The sequence below is a fragment of the Condylura cristata genome, unplaced genomic scaffold (genome assembly GCF_000260355.1).
Source record: "Condylura cristata isolate star-nosed mole 26May11 unplaced genomic scaffold, ConCri1.0 scaffold00008, whole genome shotgun sequence".
In the NCBI taxonomy this organism is placed as follows: domain Eukaryota; kingdom Metazoa; phylum Chordata; class Mammalia; order Eulipotyphla; family Talpidae; genus Condylura; species Condylura cristata.
In genome coordinates this window covers 51,867,191-51,884,502 of record NW_004567109.1, presented here as the reverse complement: position 1 = coordinate 51,884,502, position 17,312 = coordinate 51,867,191, and the positions used below count along the sequence as shown (strand labels likewise).

At 42.4% G+C, this 17,312-nt stretch overlaps 1 protein-coding gene across 2 annotated transcripts in view; it reads left to right on the top strand.

Moving 5' to 3' along the window:
* The window catches only part of LPAR3 (lysophosphatidic acid receptor 3), a 74,625-nt gene that overhangs the window by 21,486 nt on the left and 35,827 nt on the right, over positions 1–17,312 (top strand). For both annotated transcript variants that reach the window (XM_004679169.2, XM_012722013.1), the window contains exon 2: positions 4,378–5,134. In XM_004679169.2, the coding sequence (XP_004679226.1) occupies positions 4,399–5,134 (736 nt within the window). In that variant the 5' untranslated portion in view covers positions 4,378–4,398. The remainder of the gene's footprint in view (positions 1–4,377; positions 5,135–17,312) is intronic.

Genomic DNA, 17,312 nt, shown 5'->3' with positions numbered 1-17,312 from the left:
AAACAGCCCATGTTGTGGTTTACTTCCCATAACATTTGAAAACACATTTTAAGAGCTGTGCCTTCTCTCCCCACTTCTCAGGATTATTAAAACAAAGCAAAACAAAACCCCAAAGCTGTTCAGAATGACCCCTTTTTAAATGTGTGTGGGGCCCTGCTTTGTGGCACAGTGATTTGGGATGCAGCACTGCAAGCTAGCCGCAGCAGCTTCAGTATGAGTTCGATCCCTGGCCTCGGAGGTAACCTACATGGCACAGCAGACCTCTCCTGTCTCACCTGCTGCTCCCCTCAGCAGTGTACTTTGTCAGTCTGCCTGTTCTGCTCCCACTCCGTCTCTGGTGAATCCTCTCACTGCCCTGCACCTCTGGCCTGTACCCCAGTTCTGTATGTAAATAAATAAATCTTAAAAAAAATTTAAATTTGTGTGGATTTGTGGGTGTGTGCAGCAGAAGAAAGTTGTAGATATAATTTGATTGGATCATTCTATTTTGGTAATTCAGTTTTGTGAGTCTGACTTTAGCACTTGGCTTTGCTTGGTGTTTTGATTGTAGAGTTGTAGGTCACCATGAGAGTCCTGATTAGGATCCAGAGTCTTCCCCTACTGCTTGTGTGACCTCAGAGAAGGGTCTTCAGCTGCCTCATCTGTGAAATGTGTGGAATCATATCTGCCTCACTGTTGGAAGTTTCAGTGAGATTTTCTGTAGTCAGCACCTGGCTCTAAGTAATCACTCAAAAAATAGCAATTAACAGTGGTCATAATGAAGTGGAGATATTAAGTAACTTATCTAGGAACACATGGCTCATAAGTGAAGTTCATTGATGAATCATTGGACACCTAGGCCCACAAAAACATTTAACTAACACTTTTCATTTTGCTGGGGGAAGATAGAGAGTAGGACAAAGGGTCCTCCATTCATCCCGCGAATACCTATGTTATAGAAGTCCTTGCTGTGCTGGGAGAGGACAGACTGTCAGCGAGGGATGGACAATAAGTGCATAAACACAAAAGAAAATTCCCTTCGAATATCAAGTGCTTTGCTGAAGATAAAATAAGGCTCTTAGAGGGTGAGAACTGTGGGATTGGTCAGAGAAGGTATCTCTGTAGAGGGAATGGGTAGGTTAGGCACCAGAACCATATGTTCAAGTGTGAGAGAAGTCAGCAGATGCCCAATCAACTGTTTAATGTAATTTTGGGGGAACTACCTATTGCAAAAATATGATGATCTATAGTTACTGTTGGCTGGGGATGGTAAGCAAGCTTGGTGGCATCTGGCAGAGGAGAAAAAAAGAACAAAGGTACTAATTCACAAACCTTCAATGATTTGTTTTAGGAGTTATGAAAGGTTAGGAATGCTTTTTATGAGTTGGGGAATGTATCAGCCTGATATGGTTAGTTGATAGCATATAAGATTTTGCGGTTACATGAAGTTTTAAGCAGAACCATTTTGTTTTCATTATCATTGAAAAACGTTAAAGTGTGCTGTCCTGGTTAGAATAGTAATAGTTAAAATTGCAAATCCTTGAGGCTTTTCCTTTGAACATTCATTTTAATTTTTCAGAACTGTAGTTGTCAAGAAATGTAGGATAGATTAAGAAGAATGTGTGCTCTAAAGACAGAATTTGTAAAGGTCTGTTTATTACAGAAAATGTAGAACAGAAAAAAAATGGAAAGAATTTATTTTTTTTAAAGATTTATTTATTTGTGCATACAGAACTGGGGTACAGGCCAGAGGCTCAGGAGCAGCGAGAGGCTTCGCCAGATACAGAGTGGGGAGCAGAACAGGCAGATCAACGAAGTACACTGCTGAGGGGAGCAGCGGGCGGTTCAGGAGAGGTCTGCCACGCCAGGGCTGCCGGGAATCGAACTCATGCGGAAGTGGTTTTAGCTTCTTGGTGCTGTGCTTTAATCCGCTGCGCCACCAGGGAGGGCCGGAAAGAATTTTTTAAAAAGCACAATGCCACCATTTTTAATTAGCTGTTTACATTTGATGAATTTTTTCCTTATTTTTCTATTTAAAAATAGTCAAGACACACTCTTATATGGGTCTCTTTATACCTATATAAGTGTATGTGTTTTGCCTATCTATCTCTATGTAAAATTACTTTTAATTAAAATAATGACATATGAGGGCTCTCCCTGGTGGTGCAACGGGTTAAAGCACAGCACTAAGAAGCTAAAGACACTTCAGCGTGATTTTGGTCCCCACTCCAGCGGTGATCCACATGGCGCGGCAGACCTCTCCTAACCTGCCCGCTGCTCCCCTCAGCAGTGTACTTCATCAGTCAGCCTGTTCTGCTCCCCACTCTGTCTTTGGTGAATCCTCTTACCGCCCCTGAGCCTCTGGCCTGTACCCCAGTTCTGTATGCACAAATAAATCTTAAAAAAAAAAAAATGGGTGTTAAAATTTACATATTGGTTTTGATGGGTCAAAATTGGATTTGAAAATTTTTGAAGCAAAAATCATTGAAGTTTTTTAATTCAACTGAATTTATGAATGTAAAATAAAATTTTAAGGCCTCTTCAGAAGGAAATTGGGAAAATATATTAAGTTTTTTGGGGGGATTTCTTAATGCGTACTTTTTTTACATACTCATATATTGGAATATTATTAAGCTATTACAATCATATGTATCTTATTTTTTATTTGGGAAAATTATAATGTAGTGTGTGTGTATATATACATGCATATACACACATATATATTGCTTATTATATGAAGTTACCTGATAACTATTGTTAAATATCGATGAATATCTGCAAAGAGAGTAATTTTTGTTTTGTCTTTGTTAAAATTGAGTGTCCCTTCCTTGTAATTGAAAGGCACTAGAAACTGTTTGTCTCTTGAGATCCCTTCCTGTTTATTTAAAGCATATACAATGATATTTTACCTTCCATTTGCTATGGCAGAGAAACAAGTAACTAATTCACAGAAATATCATTATACCATTAAAATATAAATTAAAAAGAAGACTGAGATGCATTTCTATTTTGTCCTACTTCAAATTGTTATCTGATCTACATATCCTGAGTCTAGATGTGCGATTGAGTTGCAGAATTTCTAAGACCCTTAAAAGCCCGGAGATTGCTGTTGCACTTTTGCTATTAGAGTGATTTCATTCCCACCAATGGGCTGCAGATTGCCTAGGCTGACTGAATCTCTGGTTCTCTAGTGAATAAAGTGCAACCTCATCCCTCGTGAGGGATCCCATGGTCATTATCCCCAGATGATAGATTTCCTGGTTGTCAACCCCAATCTCCTGAGATTAGACATTTATGTCTGTGATCAGATCACTGTGAAAAGAGACACTTGTATCATCCCACCAAATGCAGGTAGCTGTCCCACTTAAGAGTCCCTGCCCAACCCCTCATTGGCCACACTCCCTTAGTCATAGAGCCAAGTGGACTTGTCCTAATAGAAAGATCTTCTTTGTCCACCTGATATTCCACTTAATGTATTTTCAGACACGTGTTCCTAGAACTAGCCTCTCACTTGACAGGAGTGTTCTGCCATTCACATGAGGCTGGATGTCTGCCCAAACTCCAAATCTATCTGCTGCATGGAGGCTCACCCTTCTACCACCTGCTGTGTGATGGGATTGGGTCAGATAGTTCAGTAAACAAATTCACATTGGTACAGTCAGGCTTAAAAGAGTTCAAGAAAGATGTGAACAGAGAGATAAAGAAGGGATGTTAAGACCAAAATCTCCAGTCCTGCACCATACAAGGAATGAATGTTGCTGTTGTAACTTGAAACCAAAAGATGGCAAAACAAGGGTAAGGTGTGGAAAATAGACCCCTTTAGGAAGCATTTGGTTATGTGAGGGGTAATTTGACTCTGTTCTATTCACAAGAACATGTCTGGCATTACCAGCTTGCCTTTGATTAGTGGACATAACACAGCAACAAGAAGTGAACTGATTTCTTCCTGGAGACCACCTAGATAAAGCATTAATGTGTTATGTGGTAATTGTTGGAGAATAGACAGGGGAAAGTAGATAGCACAGGACTGAGAATATTGCATCTGTTGCTGCTGGCATTATTTACTCATTCTGCCAGGTAGCCAGCTAATACCTGTCTTGAGTCTGGTGGGGGTGATGTGTCCTGGGGTTACAATGATGAATAACATGGACACATGCCCTCCCTCACTGAGCTGGCAGCCTAGAGTGGGGGACAGACAATAGTTGTTCCTGTGAGATGAATGCTGTGATGGGAGGTCAGAAGTTAGTGTCTCAGAGCAAGGAACATTTAGAGAAGACCTTCAGGCCTTCAGGAATAACAGCAGGTGGATCAAATAAGAGCCTTAGCAGTGGCAATAGGTGTTTTAGTGAATGATTTTGCAAACAGTGATATTTGTTTCTTCTTTAAATTTCTTTCTAGGATGTTCGGTTCTTCTCCACAATGAATGAGTGTCACTATGATAAGCGCATGGACTTTTTTTATAACAGGAGTAACACTGACACAGCCGATGAGTGGACAGGAACAAAGCTGGTTATCGTTTTGTGTTTTGGAACGTTTTTCTGCCTGTTTATTTTTTTTTCTAATTCTCTGGTCATCGCGGCAGTGATCAAAAACAGAAAGTTTCATTTCCCCTTTTACTACCTGTTGGCTAACCTGGCCGCCGCAGATTTCTTTGCTGGAATTGCCTATGTCTTCCTGATGTTTAACACTGGCCCAGTTTCAAAAACTTTGACTGTCAACCGCTGGTTTCTCCGCCAGGGACTTCTGGATACTAGCTTGACTGCCTCCCTGACCAACTTGCTAGTTATTGCCGTGGAGAGACATATGTCAATCATGAGGATGCGGGTCCACAGCAACTTGACCAAAAAGAGAGTGACGCTGCTCATTTTGTTCATCTGGGCCATTGCCATCTTTATGGGGGCGGTCCCCACACTGGGCTGGAATTGCCTCTGTGACATCTCTTCCTGCTCTTCCTTGGCCCCCATTTACAGCAGGAGTTACCTCATTTTTTGGACTGTGTCCAACCTGATGACCTTCTTCATCATGGTTGTGGTGTACCTGCGGATCTACATGTATGTCAAGAGAAAAACCAACGTCTTGTCTCCACATACGAGTGGGTCCATCAGTCGTCGGAAGACTCCCATGAAGTTAATGAAGACGGTGATGACTGTATTAGGTAAGAGGAGCCATGTGAGCCATTATTCCCACTCACGCAGCAAACATTTATTGAGCACTTACTAGCACCTAGTATATACAACACTTATAGGTAGTAAGAATACAGTGAGATAGAGTAAGAGGAACCATGTGAGCCATTGTTCCCATTCATGCAGCAAACAGTTACTGAGCACTTACTAGCACCTAGTATATACAACACTGATGTGTAGTAAGAATACAGTGAGATAGAGTGAACATGAATGAATTCCTACCTGTCTGGACCTTACACTCAATAGGGAAAGACAAAATAAGTGTTCTAATGGAGATAAATAGAATTTTATCATGAACCTTATGGTAAAAAATTAGAAAATAGGATGATAGTAAGTCTCAGGGAGAAAAGTAAAGCAGGAATAGGAGATTAGGGGTTCTAAACAGGTGTAGTTCACCTAGATGACTTTTCAGAAAAAATTGTGAAGGTGGTGAGGTTTGAGAAGAATTATGTAGGTGCCTGGGGAGGATGATCCAGGCAGAAGATACAGCAAGCACAGGAGTCCTGAAGTGAGGAAATCAGTTGTGAGAGAATATAAAGAACAAAGGAAGAAGATGAAATGTAGAATGGGGTGAGGGGAACCCAGATTATAAAGATCATATAGATACCATAAGGGCTTTGGCTTTTCTGCATGAGGTGAATATTGGAAGGGAACAATATGAGCTGACTTACTTTTAGTGGTATGTCTCTGACCACTGTTTTAGGGAAAGACTGCAGTAAACAAAGACAAAAGCAAGAACGTTGGTTAAGATGGTATTTAAGTACTCAAGAGAGATGACAGTAACTTGGACTTCAGGACAGCAGGGAGGTGATACTGTATGGTGGGACTCTGGTTGTTCATTAAGGGTGGAGTCAATAGGATTTCTGACTGATTAGGGGTAAAGGAAAGTGAGAGTTGTTGGGGAGTATCATCTTCAGGATGAGGAAGACTGAAAAGGATGAGGTTTGGGAGAAAGGTGAGGTGTTTGCTTTTGGAAAGCTGTTTAGGATCCCATTGGACATCTGAGTGAGTTATTGAATCAGCATAGATGTATGCATTGGGGGTTCAGGATTTAGGTCCAAGTTGGGGAATTTCTGAGAATCACTAGGAGACCAAATGATATTTTAAACCCCACAGTGGTTGGGCCCACCATGGAGGCAACTCTGATAGAGAAGTCAGAGGAAGGAGGCTCCGGGAACACCAAGGAAAGGAATGAAAGAAGGGATGAAACAACCAGCTAATGAGCCCCTGAAGAAGTAGCCCAAAAAATCAGGAAAACATGTGGTGGCCTAGAGGTCAAGAAGCCTCAAGGAAAGGAGTATCAACAATGTTAATCATCCTCTGAGGTGGAGTCACACAAGGTCTTAACTTGAGAAGATCAAATTTGGTATAGCTAAGAGCCCTACTGGAAGAAAAGGAAGAAAAAGAGCAGAAGGTTTAGTACAATGAGTGAGTTTGAACTACTCTGAGGAGTTTTGCTTGTACCAAGCAGATACATGTGGCATGGTAGAACTTCCCTTCATTTTGTTCTCAGTATGACAGATGGCCTGTGGTTTACTAATCCCAGCCTTGGGCTCCAGGGGGAATTTGTGATGTATGAGTAAACAAGGACTTAGGTAGTTTTGCAGACTTTGTTGTCTATATTAGAGAGGCTGTTTCTTGGGGAGGTAGCTACAGAATGGAGACTGATAGAAATTGAGGAGTATATTCTTTTCAAGTCTTCATATAAAAGAAAGCAATAAAAATTATAAAATAAATGATTGGGAAACAATAATCAGAGGGTACAGGGTATAAATGTGTGGCACAGAAACCATCTCAAGATTTCTAGATCCTGAAACTGCTGATAAAACTTAGAGAACAGCAGACACATTATGATTGTTAAAATATTTTCAAATTGAGGATTTACTTTAGTTTGCAAATATGTGTGTAGTATTTAATATGTGTCAAGCATTGTCCTGAGTGTTCTGAGATATTAGCTATGATCTGTGAGATGGGAGTTATTGGTATCTCCATTTACCAAATGAAGAGACTGAGTAGTTTAAGCAGTGTCTGAGGCACTCAGCTGTTAATAGTGAAACCAGTGCTGACCAGTTGGGCTTTAAAGTCCACATGCTTAATATCCTCTGTAAGTAATTTTGACTTATTTGGCTTTTTTTTTTAAAACTGGTCTCTTCGTCCTCTCTTCTGCTTTGACTAACTCATTCTTCTTTTACTATCTTGACAAGAATGTAGATAGGAATAAAATTGGAGGGCTCATATTCATACATTTTCACTCTTTTTGTGACTTAGAGAGGATAATGATGAGTAAAATTTGGTATTTATTGGCAGTGTCAAGGAACTCTGCTGCTGAACTTGCAAATCCAGTCATTTGGTTGGCTGTTTGGCTTGAGAAATCATTTGCCTGACTAGAGAGAAAACTTTCTTCTTTTAGTATATTGTGTATTATGTACAGCATGAAATGAATGTTTTCTGTGAGCCTACGTGGAGGGAACAATATTGTGCTATAATCCTTGTCATTAGCTTCTGTTTTGTAAGTACCTTTGCAATAATTATGTCAGGGGTTAAAAGAAGGGAGTTGTGTGGTTTTGGCAGATGTGAAAAAGTGAAATTTCTAAGTAGGATAAGAGAAGTTGTGGCATTGAAACAGAACAGTCTGTGGGAATTGGTTAATGGCAGGAAGTTTGGTATTAGGACCAGAGGAAATTCCTCAGTAGGTAGAGAAAGGACCTGAGAGAAGACAGGAAATTTGGAGACAGAGGAAGTGAAACTGAAGAATGAGGTGGCATGAGGTTTCTAGACTTCCAGCCTCTGGATTCTTTAGAGAACAAAAGATTTGGATTTTAGTCTCAACTGTTATTTTCTATAGGGATGATCTGAAGCACATAGGATCACCTTTTCTTGACTAAAAACTTAAATATCTTTGGGCTCTCCCTGGTGGCGCAATGGGTTAAAGTGCCACATTATGAAGCTCTCCAAAGCCACTGCAAGCCCAAGTTTGATCACCCCACTAGGGAGCTGACCCACATGGTGTGGCAGACCTCTCCTGACCAGCCTGCTGCTCCCTTCAGTAGTGTACTTCGTCAGTCTGCCTGTTCTGCTCCCCACTCTGTTTCTGGTGAATCCTCTCACCCACCACACCTCTGGCCTGTACCCCAATTCTGTAAGCATAAATAAATCTTTTAAAACAAAACAAAAACAAAAAACTTAACTATCTTTAAGTTCTTCAGAAATTGTAAAATTCAGTGGTTTTATCATGACAGTAAGTAACCAGAGTTACAGAAAGGGGAGAGACAGAATGTGTGTGTGTGTGTGTGTGTGTGTGTGTGTGTGTTGGGGGACATCAGTCAACGTTGAGCTCCATGGAGTAGTGTATGGGGGTGTGGGGTGTGTGTGTGTGTCTATGTATGTGTATGTGTTGGGACATTATGTAAGTGTTTAAAAAGAAAGGAGCCAGCACTCCTGTGTAGTGTCAAAGTTGAGTCTCTGGCACTCTATCTCCCTAGGGAGAAAGCCCTTGGTTGTTGTATCTGATATATGTAAAAATGCAATTGCTGAGACTAATGTCTCCCAAATGACAGTATTAGATAAAAATCAATAGTGCTGTCGTCTTCCATCCGTGTAATCACTGGTCCGATTATGTGGAAATTAATGGCTTAATATATTTTTACAGTGATTACCTGATTTAAATATCTTCGTGATAAAATATTAATTAAGCCTTTCTATTTACTCCTTGACATATATGTTGTAGAAACAGTGAAGACTAATTTCTTGTAAACCACCTCTTTCAAGCATTAGGAAGTCAGCCAGTGAATATATATGACCTGTTATGCATCTAAAAAGCAAAGGGTCGCAGGAGCTCAGTGTACTTCATCTTATTACAGAGAAGAAAGAAGAATGGCCAGTCACTGTAGAGCTTGGAAAAGGCTTCTTAGAGGCTGGGGATATGATCTGGAAAGATAGATGGGATTTGCATGGCTGAGGGAAATATGGTCTAAGTAGGAGAAATATTATAATCCAAAGTGTTAAGAAACATCTAGAACTTGTGCAGTAGCAATGCATGGGGAAGCCCTGCACACACAAACATGTGGTAGCGTAACAGGGAAGAGCTCAACTTTGAGCCTGAGAAGGTTAGCTGATGGTAGACCAGATGACCTTTGTGTTTCTTTCTAGTTTTAGATGTTGGTTGAACACAATCATGTACCATGCTGCATGGGAAGCACATTTTTCCCTTGTTGAGGGAGGTGGTGGTGATAATGGCAGTGTGAATTTTAAACCTGTGCGTGACTGGAAAGGCATCAAGGCATCACATTCTCGTTTTAGCAGCCCTGAAGCCGCATGCTTGCTTACTTCTGGATTGTGATGTGAGAGGGACACTTTAGTGAAGGAAGTTGCTTATTGAATGTTCTCAAAAAGAGATTGGGGATGTATGATCTGACCTTGCAAGGGACACCAAAATCCTGCTTAAGAGAGGATCCTGTGTTTTACAATCCTACTTGTCAACAAACTTAATGGGCTGTAGCAAGCAAACACAAGAGAAAACCCCACATGAAAACCTCTCATTTGTCACACAACATACCACATGCCCACGGGGGTGCTTTGTTTCCCCCCAAAAATAGCCTGGACTGTCTTCTATTTTGCAGTGTCTTGAAATGCAAAAGAAAAAAGGTTGAAGAGATTTGTGAAGCATATTTGAAATTTTCCATGAACTTTCTGGTCTCTTAGGGTGATGTTTTTCAGATTGGTGCCTCTGAGACCCACTAGTCAGTAGTGAAATTAATTAGGAGATCGTAGCTGATACCCTTTTGGAAAATAGAAAAGATGATCAAATATCAGAGTGCATCATATGTAGTAGGCATAAATATTGTTCCATGACCTTTCTCTCTGTGTCTGCTGGATTGTGCTATAAAATATATTTCTTTTATGAACCCTCCAAAATTCATGGTCTTAGGGTCAAGGTTTCTTTGTTGGCCAATGAGATAATGAGCTAATTTAAAACAGAAGAATATTATAGTTAAAAGACTTTGAAAGGCTTATAGAATTCGAGACAGAATTGATTATTTTTCTTCTCATTTCTTCTTTACCTTTCCACTTAGTTCAATGCTAAATCTTCCTGGCCTTCTCCCAGAGGAGAGTGAGAGAGGTAAAGTGGTGGTAAGAGAAGAAGCAACATGGGATTCTCTGCTAGGGGGAAATGGGTGAAAATTAAGTAACCTTGCTAGAGTACTACTAATCGCCATCCATCATGTGTCCATAGCCCTCTGTCTTTTTCAGTGTTTTACTATACTGTTTTCAATCAGTTTCATGGAAATCCCTCAAGAGGGAAAGACAGGATTACCCTGTTTTCCTGGCACTTCCTTAGATGTACCCAGTAGACAGCTATATTTAATTTGTTGTTGTTCCTGTGCATCTTTAAGCTTTTGCACATTCTAGAATACCTCCCCTCATATTCTGCTGGAAAACTCCTTTCATCCTGTAAAACTCAACGCACAGACCTATGTTCTCTGAATCTTTCCTTGCCCTTTCTGGGTAAATCTGGTTACTGGCTCCCTGGGTCACCTCTCCACTCATCCTACCTCAGTCTTTAAACTTATTTGTTCTACGCCTTTCTTTTGTATACTTTTGCATACCTCACATGTTGTATGCTATCTGGCACATGCTTGTTGAGATTATAATAATGAATAAAAATTATGAATAAATAAGGAAGTCAAGGTTTAGGGAACTTAAGTGGCTTTTCAAAAGCTGAACTAAAAGCCATGTTTCCTCACATGCGGCCTAACCTTTAGCATACTGTGGCTGTGACAAGCCTGTGAGGTCACAGTGGCAAGGGGATGAGAGTAGCATTTTATAATACTGAAAACTGAGTCTCAGAGGAAAAAGAGTGCCGTCTTAGAAAAAAGAAATCAGAAAAGCATTAGTTGAAGGTGTCCAATGTAGGAAGTCTGTGTGTTTGATGCTTTTAGGATTTTATTTCACTTAAACCTCTTAACAACTTTATTTTTTAAGATTTATTTATTTATGCATACAAGAACTGGGGTACAGGTCAGAAGTGTGAGGGAGTGAGAGCATTCACGAGCAGAACAGGTGGATTGACTGAAACACACTGCTGAGGGGAGCAGCTGGAGAGGCCTGCGTGCCATGTGGGTCACCTCCCTGTGTCCAGCTTCAGTGGCTGCGAGCTGCAGTGGCTGCGGGTAGCTCATAGTGCTGTAACTTAACTCATGTGCCACCAGGGAGACCCCCTCATAACAACTTTATAACTCTGCTTTGTAGACAAGGATAGATACCTTCTCCACAAATTCATACTGCAAAAGTTGTAACAGTTAGTGTTTACTGTGTGCTATGTGCATGCTTCCTTTCACTTAATCCTCACAGCAACCCTAAGAGGGAGGTGCTGTTATTATTACCAGAAAATGAAACTGAGGTCCATGAGACCTTCATTGTCTTGTCCAAGATCAGTAGCAAAACTGAGATTCAAATCTAAGTTTTGGCTCCAAGACCACACTCTTAAGGTTAGTCAACAACCTTATCAAGTGATGGGACCAGACTGACACTGACCCAAGTTAGGAGGTTTATAACTTGCATTTCCCTGGCTATCTAGTTAAGTTTATTTCTTTATTCAAGTAGATCCTTGGTCTCCTTGTTTCACTTACTCTTGATTTGTTGTAAAGCTTTTACAGCAAGATAGGGACAGGACAACACTTCCTGGGAATGACAACTCCATCTGCACAAGCTTCATGCTCATTAAAATAGAAGGCAAGGCCCTCCCTGGTGGCACAGCAGGTTAAAGCACTGCACCGAGAAGCTAAAGCCACTTCCGCATGAGTTCGATCCCGCCTGCCCCGGAGGTGACCACATGGCGCGGCAGACCTCTCCTGACCCGCCCGCTGCTCCCCTCAGCAGTGTACTTCATCGATCTGCTTGTTCTGCTTCCCGCTCTGTCTCTGGTGAATCCTCTCACCCTCCGCATCTCTGGCCTGTACCCCAGTTCTGTATGAATAAATAAATAAATCTTAAAAAAAAAAAATAGGGCCCTCCCTGGTGGCACAGCGGGTTAAAGCACTGCACTGAGAAACTAAAGCCACTTCCGCATGAGTTCGATCCCGCCTGCCCCGGAGGTGACCACATGGCACGGCAGGCCTCTCCTGACCCGCCCGCTGCTCCCCTCAGCAGTGTACTTCATCGATCTGCTTGTTCTGCTTCCCGCTCTGTCTCTGGTGAATCCTCTCACCCTCCGCATCTCTGGCCTGTACCCCAGTTCTGTATGAATAAATAAATAAATCTTTAAAAAAAAAATAGAGGGTAAGATCCAGTCCTCCAGTCCTTTGCACTAGGAAGGGAACCAGGTTGAAATCTTGGCTTACCTGCTTCTAAGTCATAAGACCCTGAACAATTTACCTGACCTCTCTGTGACTTAGTGTCCTTATCTGTGAGCTAAGGAGAATATTAGTACCTCTGAAATGGCCAGGTTTGGAGACTACAATGAGAAACTGGAGATAAAATGTTTGTTCCTCCTCCTGCCAGTGCCATCATTATGTCAGGGTGTGTCACGTAGAGCAGGGCCAGGAAGGAGTTGACTGGGTGTGATTTGCAGAGGCTGCTGGACAGTGGGCAAGTGGAACCTGCTGAGTTCTTGGTGCTCCAGGCTGAACAACACAGTCACCATAGGCTGAACAGCTCTGTGCTTTTGTTGCTGGTACCTGTAAACACCCCTCACCCTGTGATCGTTGGTTAGTGATTCCAACGTCTGACAGATGATCTTGGCATAATAATTCATTTCACTTTTTTTTTAAAGATTTATTTATTTGTGCATAAGAACTGGGGTACAGGCTAGAGATGCGGAGGGTGAGAGGATTCACCAGAGACAGAGTGGGGAGCAGAACAGGCAGACTGACGAAGTACACTGCTGAGGGGAGCAGTGGGCAGGTCAGGAGAGGTCTGCCATGCCATGTGGTCACCTCCGGGGCAGGCGGGAATCGAACTCATGCGGAAGTGGCTTTAGCTTCTCAGTGCAGTGCTTTAACCTGCTGTGCCACCAGGGAGGGCCTCATTTCACTTTTGAAACATTTGTGAATAAATCATTAGAAGGGAGACCCTGACCATCAAGGGTTGGTTTAATAAGAACCCTATACCACAGTCCCAACAACTTGTTCATAGATCTCTGAGAGCTTCTTCATTAGAAACTTGCCTCATTTTGCTAACAAATCCTAATAGGATGCCTAGCTGGGCAAGCACTGTTACTACCATGACTAGAGTTGGGAGATTTGCCCTTTGAAAAGCACAGGAACCAGAAACCTGTACTTATGACATTGTTCATAGACTTCACCAATGAGATACCCTTTTTTTGGGGGGGGGGCGGGGAGCGTTAGAAACATGTCCATGAATTCTTGTTCAAGAGGAAATCACCAGAACTCTCAGAAATTCTGAATCATTTGTTTTCAGCTTTTGTGGCCTATTACTACAGCTTCTGCATCACAGAGGCCTGGTTTTAATGCTCACTTGCCTGCATGCCTTAGTAATCAAATACCTTAAAAAATTTAGAAAAGAGAAAACTTTGCCTTAAGAAATGCTGAGTGAAATGATCAGATTTTTGGCACACAGGAGCTCTTTTGCTGCTGTACAGTCAAATCAGATGGAGAATGACTAATTCTTTTCAGAGTCAAACCATCCAGGCACCAATACTTAGTACACTGACTTCAGAGTGCCCACAATACAGGAGGTTTTGTCTTCAAACAGCTAACCCAAGGGGCACCTTTGTGGCAGTGCTTTTCCTGTGAACTTGAAGCTTCTAGTCCTGGCAGTAGGAACCATTGAGGTGGGGGAGGGAGTGGTGAGAAGGGGAGGGAGGAGAGGCAGCAGAGGGAGGCACTTGCTTCCAAGATAAGCTGGAAATGAGTGAGTACAAAATGTGATGTCCTCTCATTTTCTGTCCCTAGCAATCCTTTCTGACACACTCATTCCATTCTGAGGGGCATGTGGCGATGGAGACCTCCATCACAGATGTTAGAAGGAAGACAGCTTCCTAGTTTAAAAAAATGCCATCTTGTATACCACTCCATCCCACTTTTTCAAATTGCCTTGACTTCTTGACTTCTACAGCATTCTCAGGAGTCTGTCCTCCCTTTCCCTAACTCTGCCTGCTGTAGTCCTTTGTTTTCTCAAGACTGGCTTTTTTTTCTCCTTCCCGCCACCTCCTCCCCCCTTCCCACCGCCTTGCTGTTTCAGGTTGCCTCACTTCGCAATCAGTTCAAAGAACATTTTCCTGACTCATTGCCCTTATTTCTGTGATCACTGCCCTGCCTCCTTTCCCTTCAGCTCTGCAACATTCAATCCACTCAGCTGCTTTTATTCTTCTATTACGCACCCTCCTTCAGGACCTTTTTCTGGCATTTCTTCTCTTTAAAATCCTGAAACCTTCCTCTTTGACTGGAGTGGAGATTTATTGATTGTTTTCTTTTTAAGATTTTATTAATGCATACAGAACTGGGGTACAGGCCAGAGGTCCAGGGGTGGTGAGAGGATTCACTAGAGACCGAGCAGGGAGCCGAATATGCAGATTGACTGAAATGCACTGCTGAGGGGAGCAGCGGGTGAGACAGAAGGTCGGTTGCGCCATGTGGGTCACCTCAGGGCAGAGATCGAACTCTCACTGAAGCTGCCGCAGCCAGCGGCACCACCAGGGAGGGTCTATTGATTGTTCTCTGATGGCAAGATATAGAAACACTTCTTAAATTCTACCTCTTCCTCACCCCTACCCCCATTGAGGAAGTTTATTAACATAATTGTATATATTTGAATGGTACAACATGGTTTGATGTACATTTACATTGTGGAATGATTACTAAGATCGAGATAATCAACACACCCATCACCTCACATGGTTAATTTACTCATTGTGTATGTGTATTGAGATTAAGATCTGTATTCAGAAACTTTCAAATATGCAAAATGTTATTATTAACTGTAGTCACCATTGCTTTTTTTAAAGATACTTAGAAATCCTAACTTCTGTAAGTGAAAGTTGGTGCCCTTTCATCAGTGTTTCCTCGTTCCCCTCCCCCAGCTCCTGGCAGCCACCATTCCGTTCTCTGTTTCTATGAAACTGGTTTTTGTTTTTAAAAATTCCACTTGTAAGTAATACCAGAGAGTATTTGTCTTTCTCTACCTGGCTTATTTTACTGACCAGAGACATTCCATTATCCAAGTATATCCAACTGCTTTACCAACACCCAGTCTTCTGGAAAGCTTAGAGATCCAGAACTCAGGAACATTCTCTCACAGGGCCTTGGTTTCTGCCAAAGGAGAATGTTTCACAGGTGTCACACCGCCAGACTAATTTAATATCTAGAATAACATTGTCTCTACAAACCCATGGGAGAATTATATAAAATTCATGTTAATATTGGTTGTACCATACAGGTTTCCTCTGGGGGCTACTGCATTCAAGTAAAGTGGCAGCTGTCAGGTGGGGTGGGACCTGGGAGTCCTGTGCATTTGCTGGAGCTAGGGGCTGTCACAGACTGAGGGATCAATGGCCAAAGCTGGAAATAAGGGCAGGAAAACCAGGAAACATTGGCTTTTGACATAACAAGTGAGCTGCCCTTCCCCCCACTCGGAGGTATGTCCCCCCAGTCCAGTCACTTGCTCTCTCTCATTATTGGGTTGTTATCATAGCTCTGTAGAGTGTGACGAGGAGAGATCCCATTACCTGGAAGAATCAATATCTGTTGAGAGATTTGCCTACAGGGGTTCACCTTGCCAACCACTGCTAATGCACTGGACTTCCTAGTTCTTGTTTCTTCTGTTGGGTCTTTCTATTTTTTTACAAATGATTTTATTTATTTATTTTTGCATAGAACTGGTATAGGCTAGAGGTTCTAGGTGTGAGAGGATTGGATTCACCAGAGACAGAATAGGGAGAGAACAGGAAGAATGACTTAAATACACTGCTGAGGGGAGCAGTGGGTGAGACAGGAGAGGTCTGCTGTATCATGTGGGTCAGCTCCTTGGCTGGGGATGGAGTTCAGGCCCTTGTGGTAGACCTTTACAGTGGTGGAGGTTGAGACTTAACCCCTAGGCCAGGAGGGAGGCCCAATTGGGTCTCTCTTCTTGCTGAAATAGAATTGTCCATGGGAACCTGGGTCACCACAATACATACAGCAGTTACTTTTTTCAAGAAGAGTGTTTGCTGCCAACAGTGGACTGGTTATATCCTTTATGTTTTATGTACGTGAGGAGATCTGTGCTTTTTGTATTTTCTCATCATAAACATTGGGCGAGAACCCACCATAAGAGGGCCTTCCTGGTGGTTCAGGGGTTCAGTCTCAGAGCCATCAAGCTATCCCCAGCCACTGCAGGATGAGCTGATATGAGCTGATCCCCAGGCAGGGAGCTGACATACATGGTGCAGCAGACCTTGCCTGTCTTTTCTGCTACTCCCTTCAGCAGTGTATTTCAGTCAGTCTTTCTGTTTTGTTCCCCACTCTGTCTCTGGTGAATCCTCTCACCCCCCACACTCCTGGCATGCACCCCAGCTCTTTTATGCCTAAATAAATAAATGTTTATAAAAATAAGACATCACTTCTTCCCTGAAGACACTGAATCTGTGCCTGCTCTAATGTGTTATGGTTGCCTGAGATGACCAGGATTTGTGAGTCAGAGATTGGGTCGGGTCATGTGCAAGATAACTGCTCCATGTGGCTTTTTGTATAAGGAGCCTATTTATAGGTTTTTATGAGGAAGTGGTAAGATAACCAAAATAAAAAAAGGATAACCAAAGGAATAAAGAAATATACACAAGGGCCAGATGAGAGGGTCCAGGTAAAAATGCTACATTTTGGATGGCCTTTGGAGGCCTTTTTGAAGAGATAGGGCCATGAGTCAGATCTCAGAATGACAACTGGAGAGTGTCGGGCAGCTAGCAGGCAAGGCAGGTGGAGGCAGGTATACACATGTCTAGGAGAGCATGCAAGCTGGGTAGGCTGGCAGAGGAAGGACGAGGAGTAGGTTGGAGAGGGAGTAATTACTTAGGAGATGCTGCGATCGGCCTGTGGACAGATGTGCGCCACCAGGGAGGGCGTCATCCTGTTTCTTAATACACCCAGCCATGGTAAGCTGTCTCTGCCCACCACTCTACAGAGACTGCACTGATGAAACTACCATGGTCTCCTGATT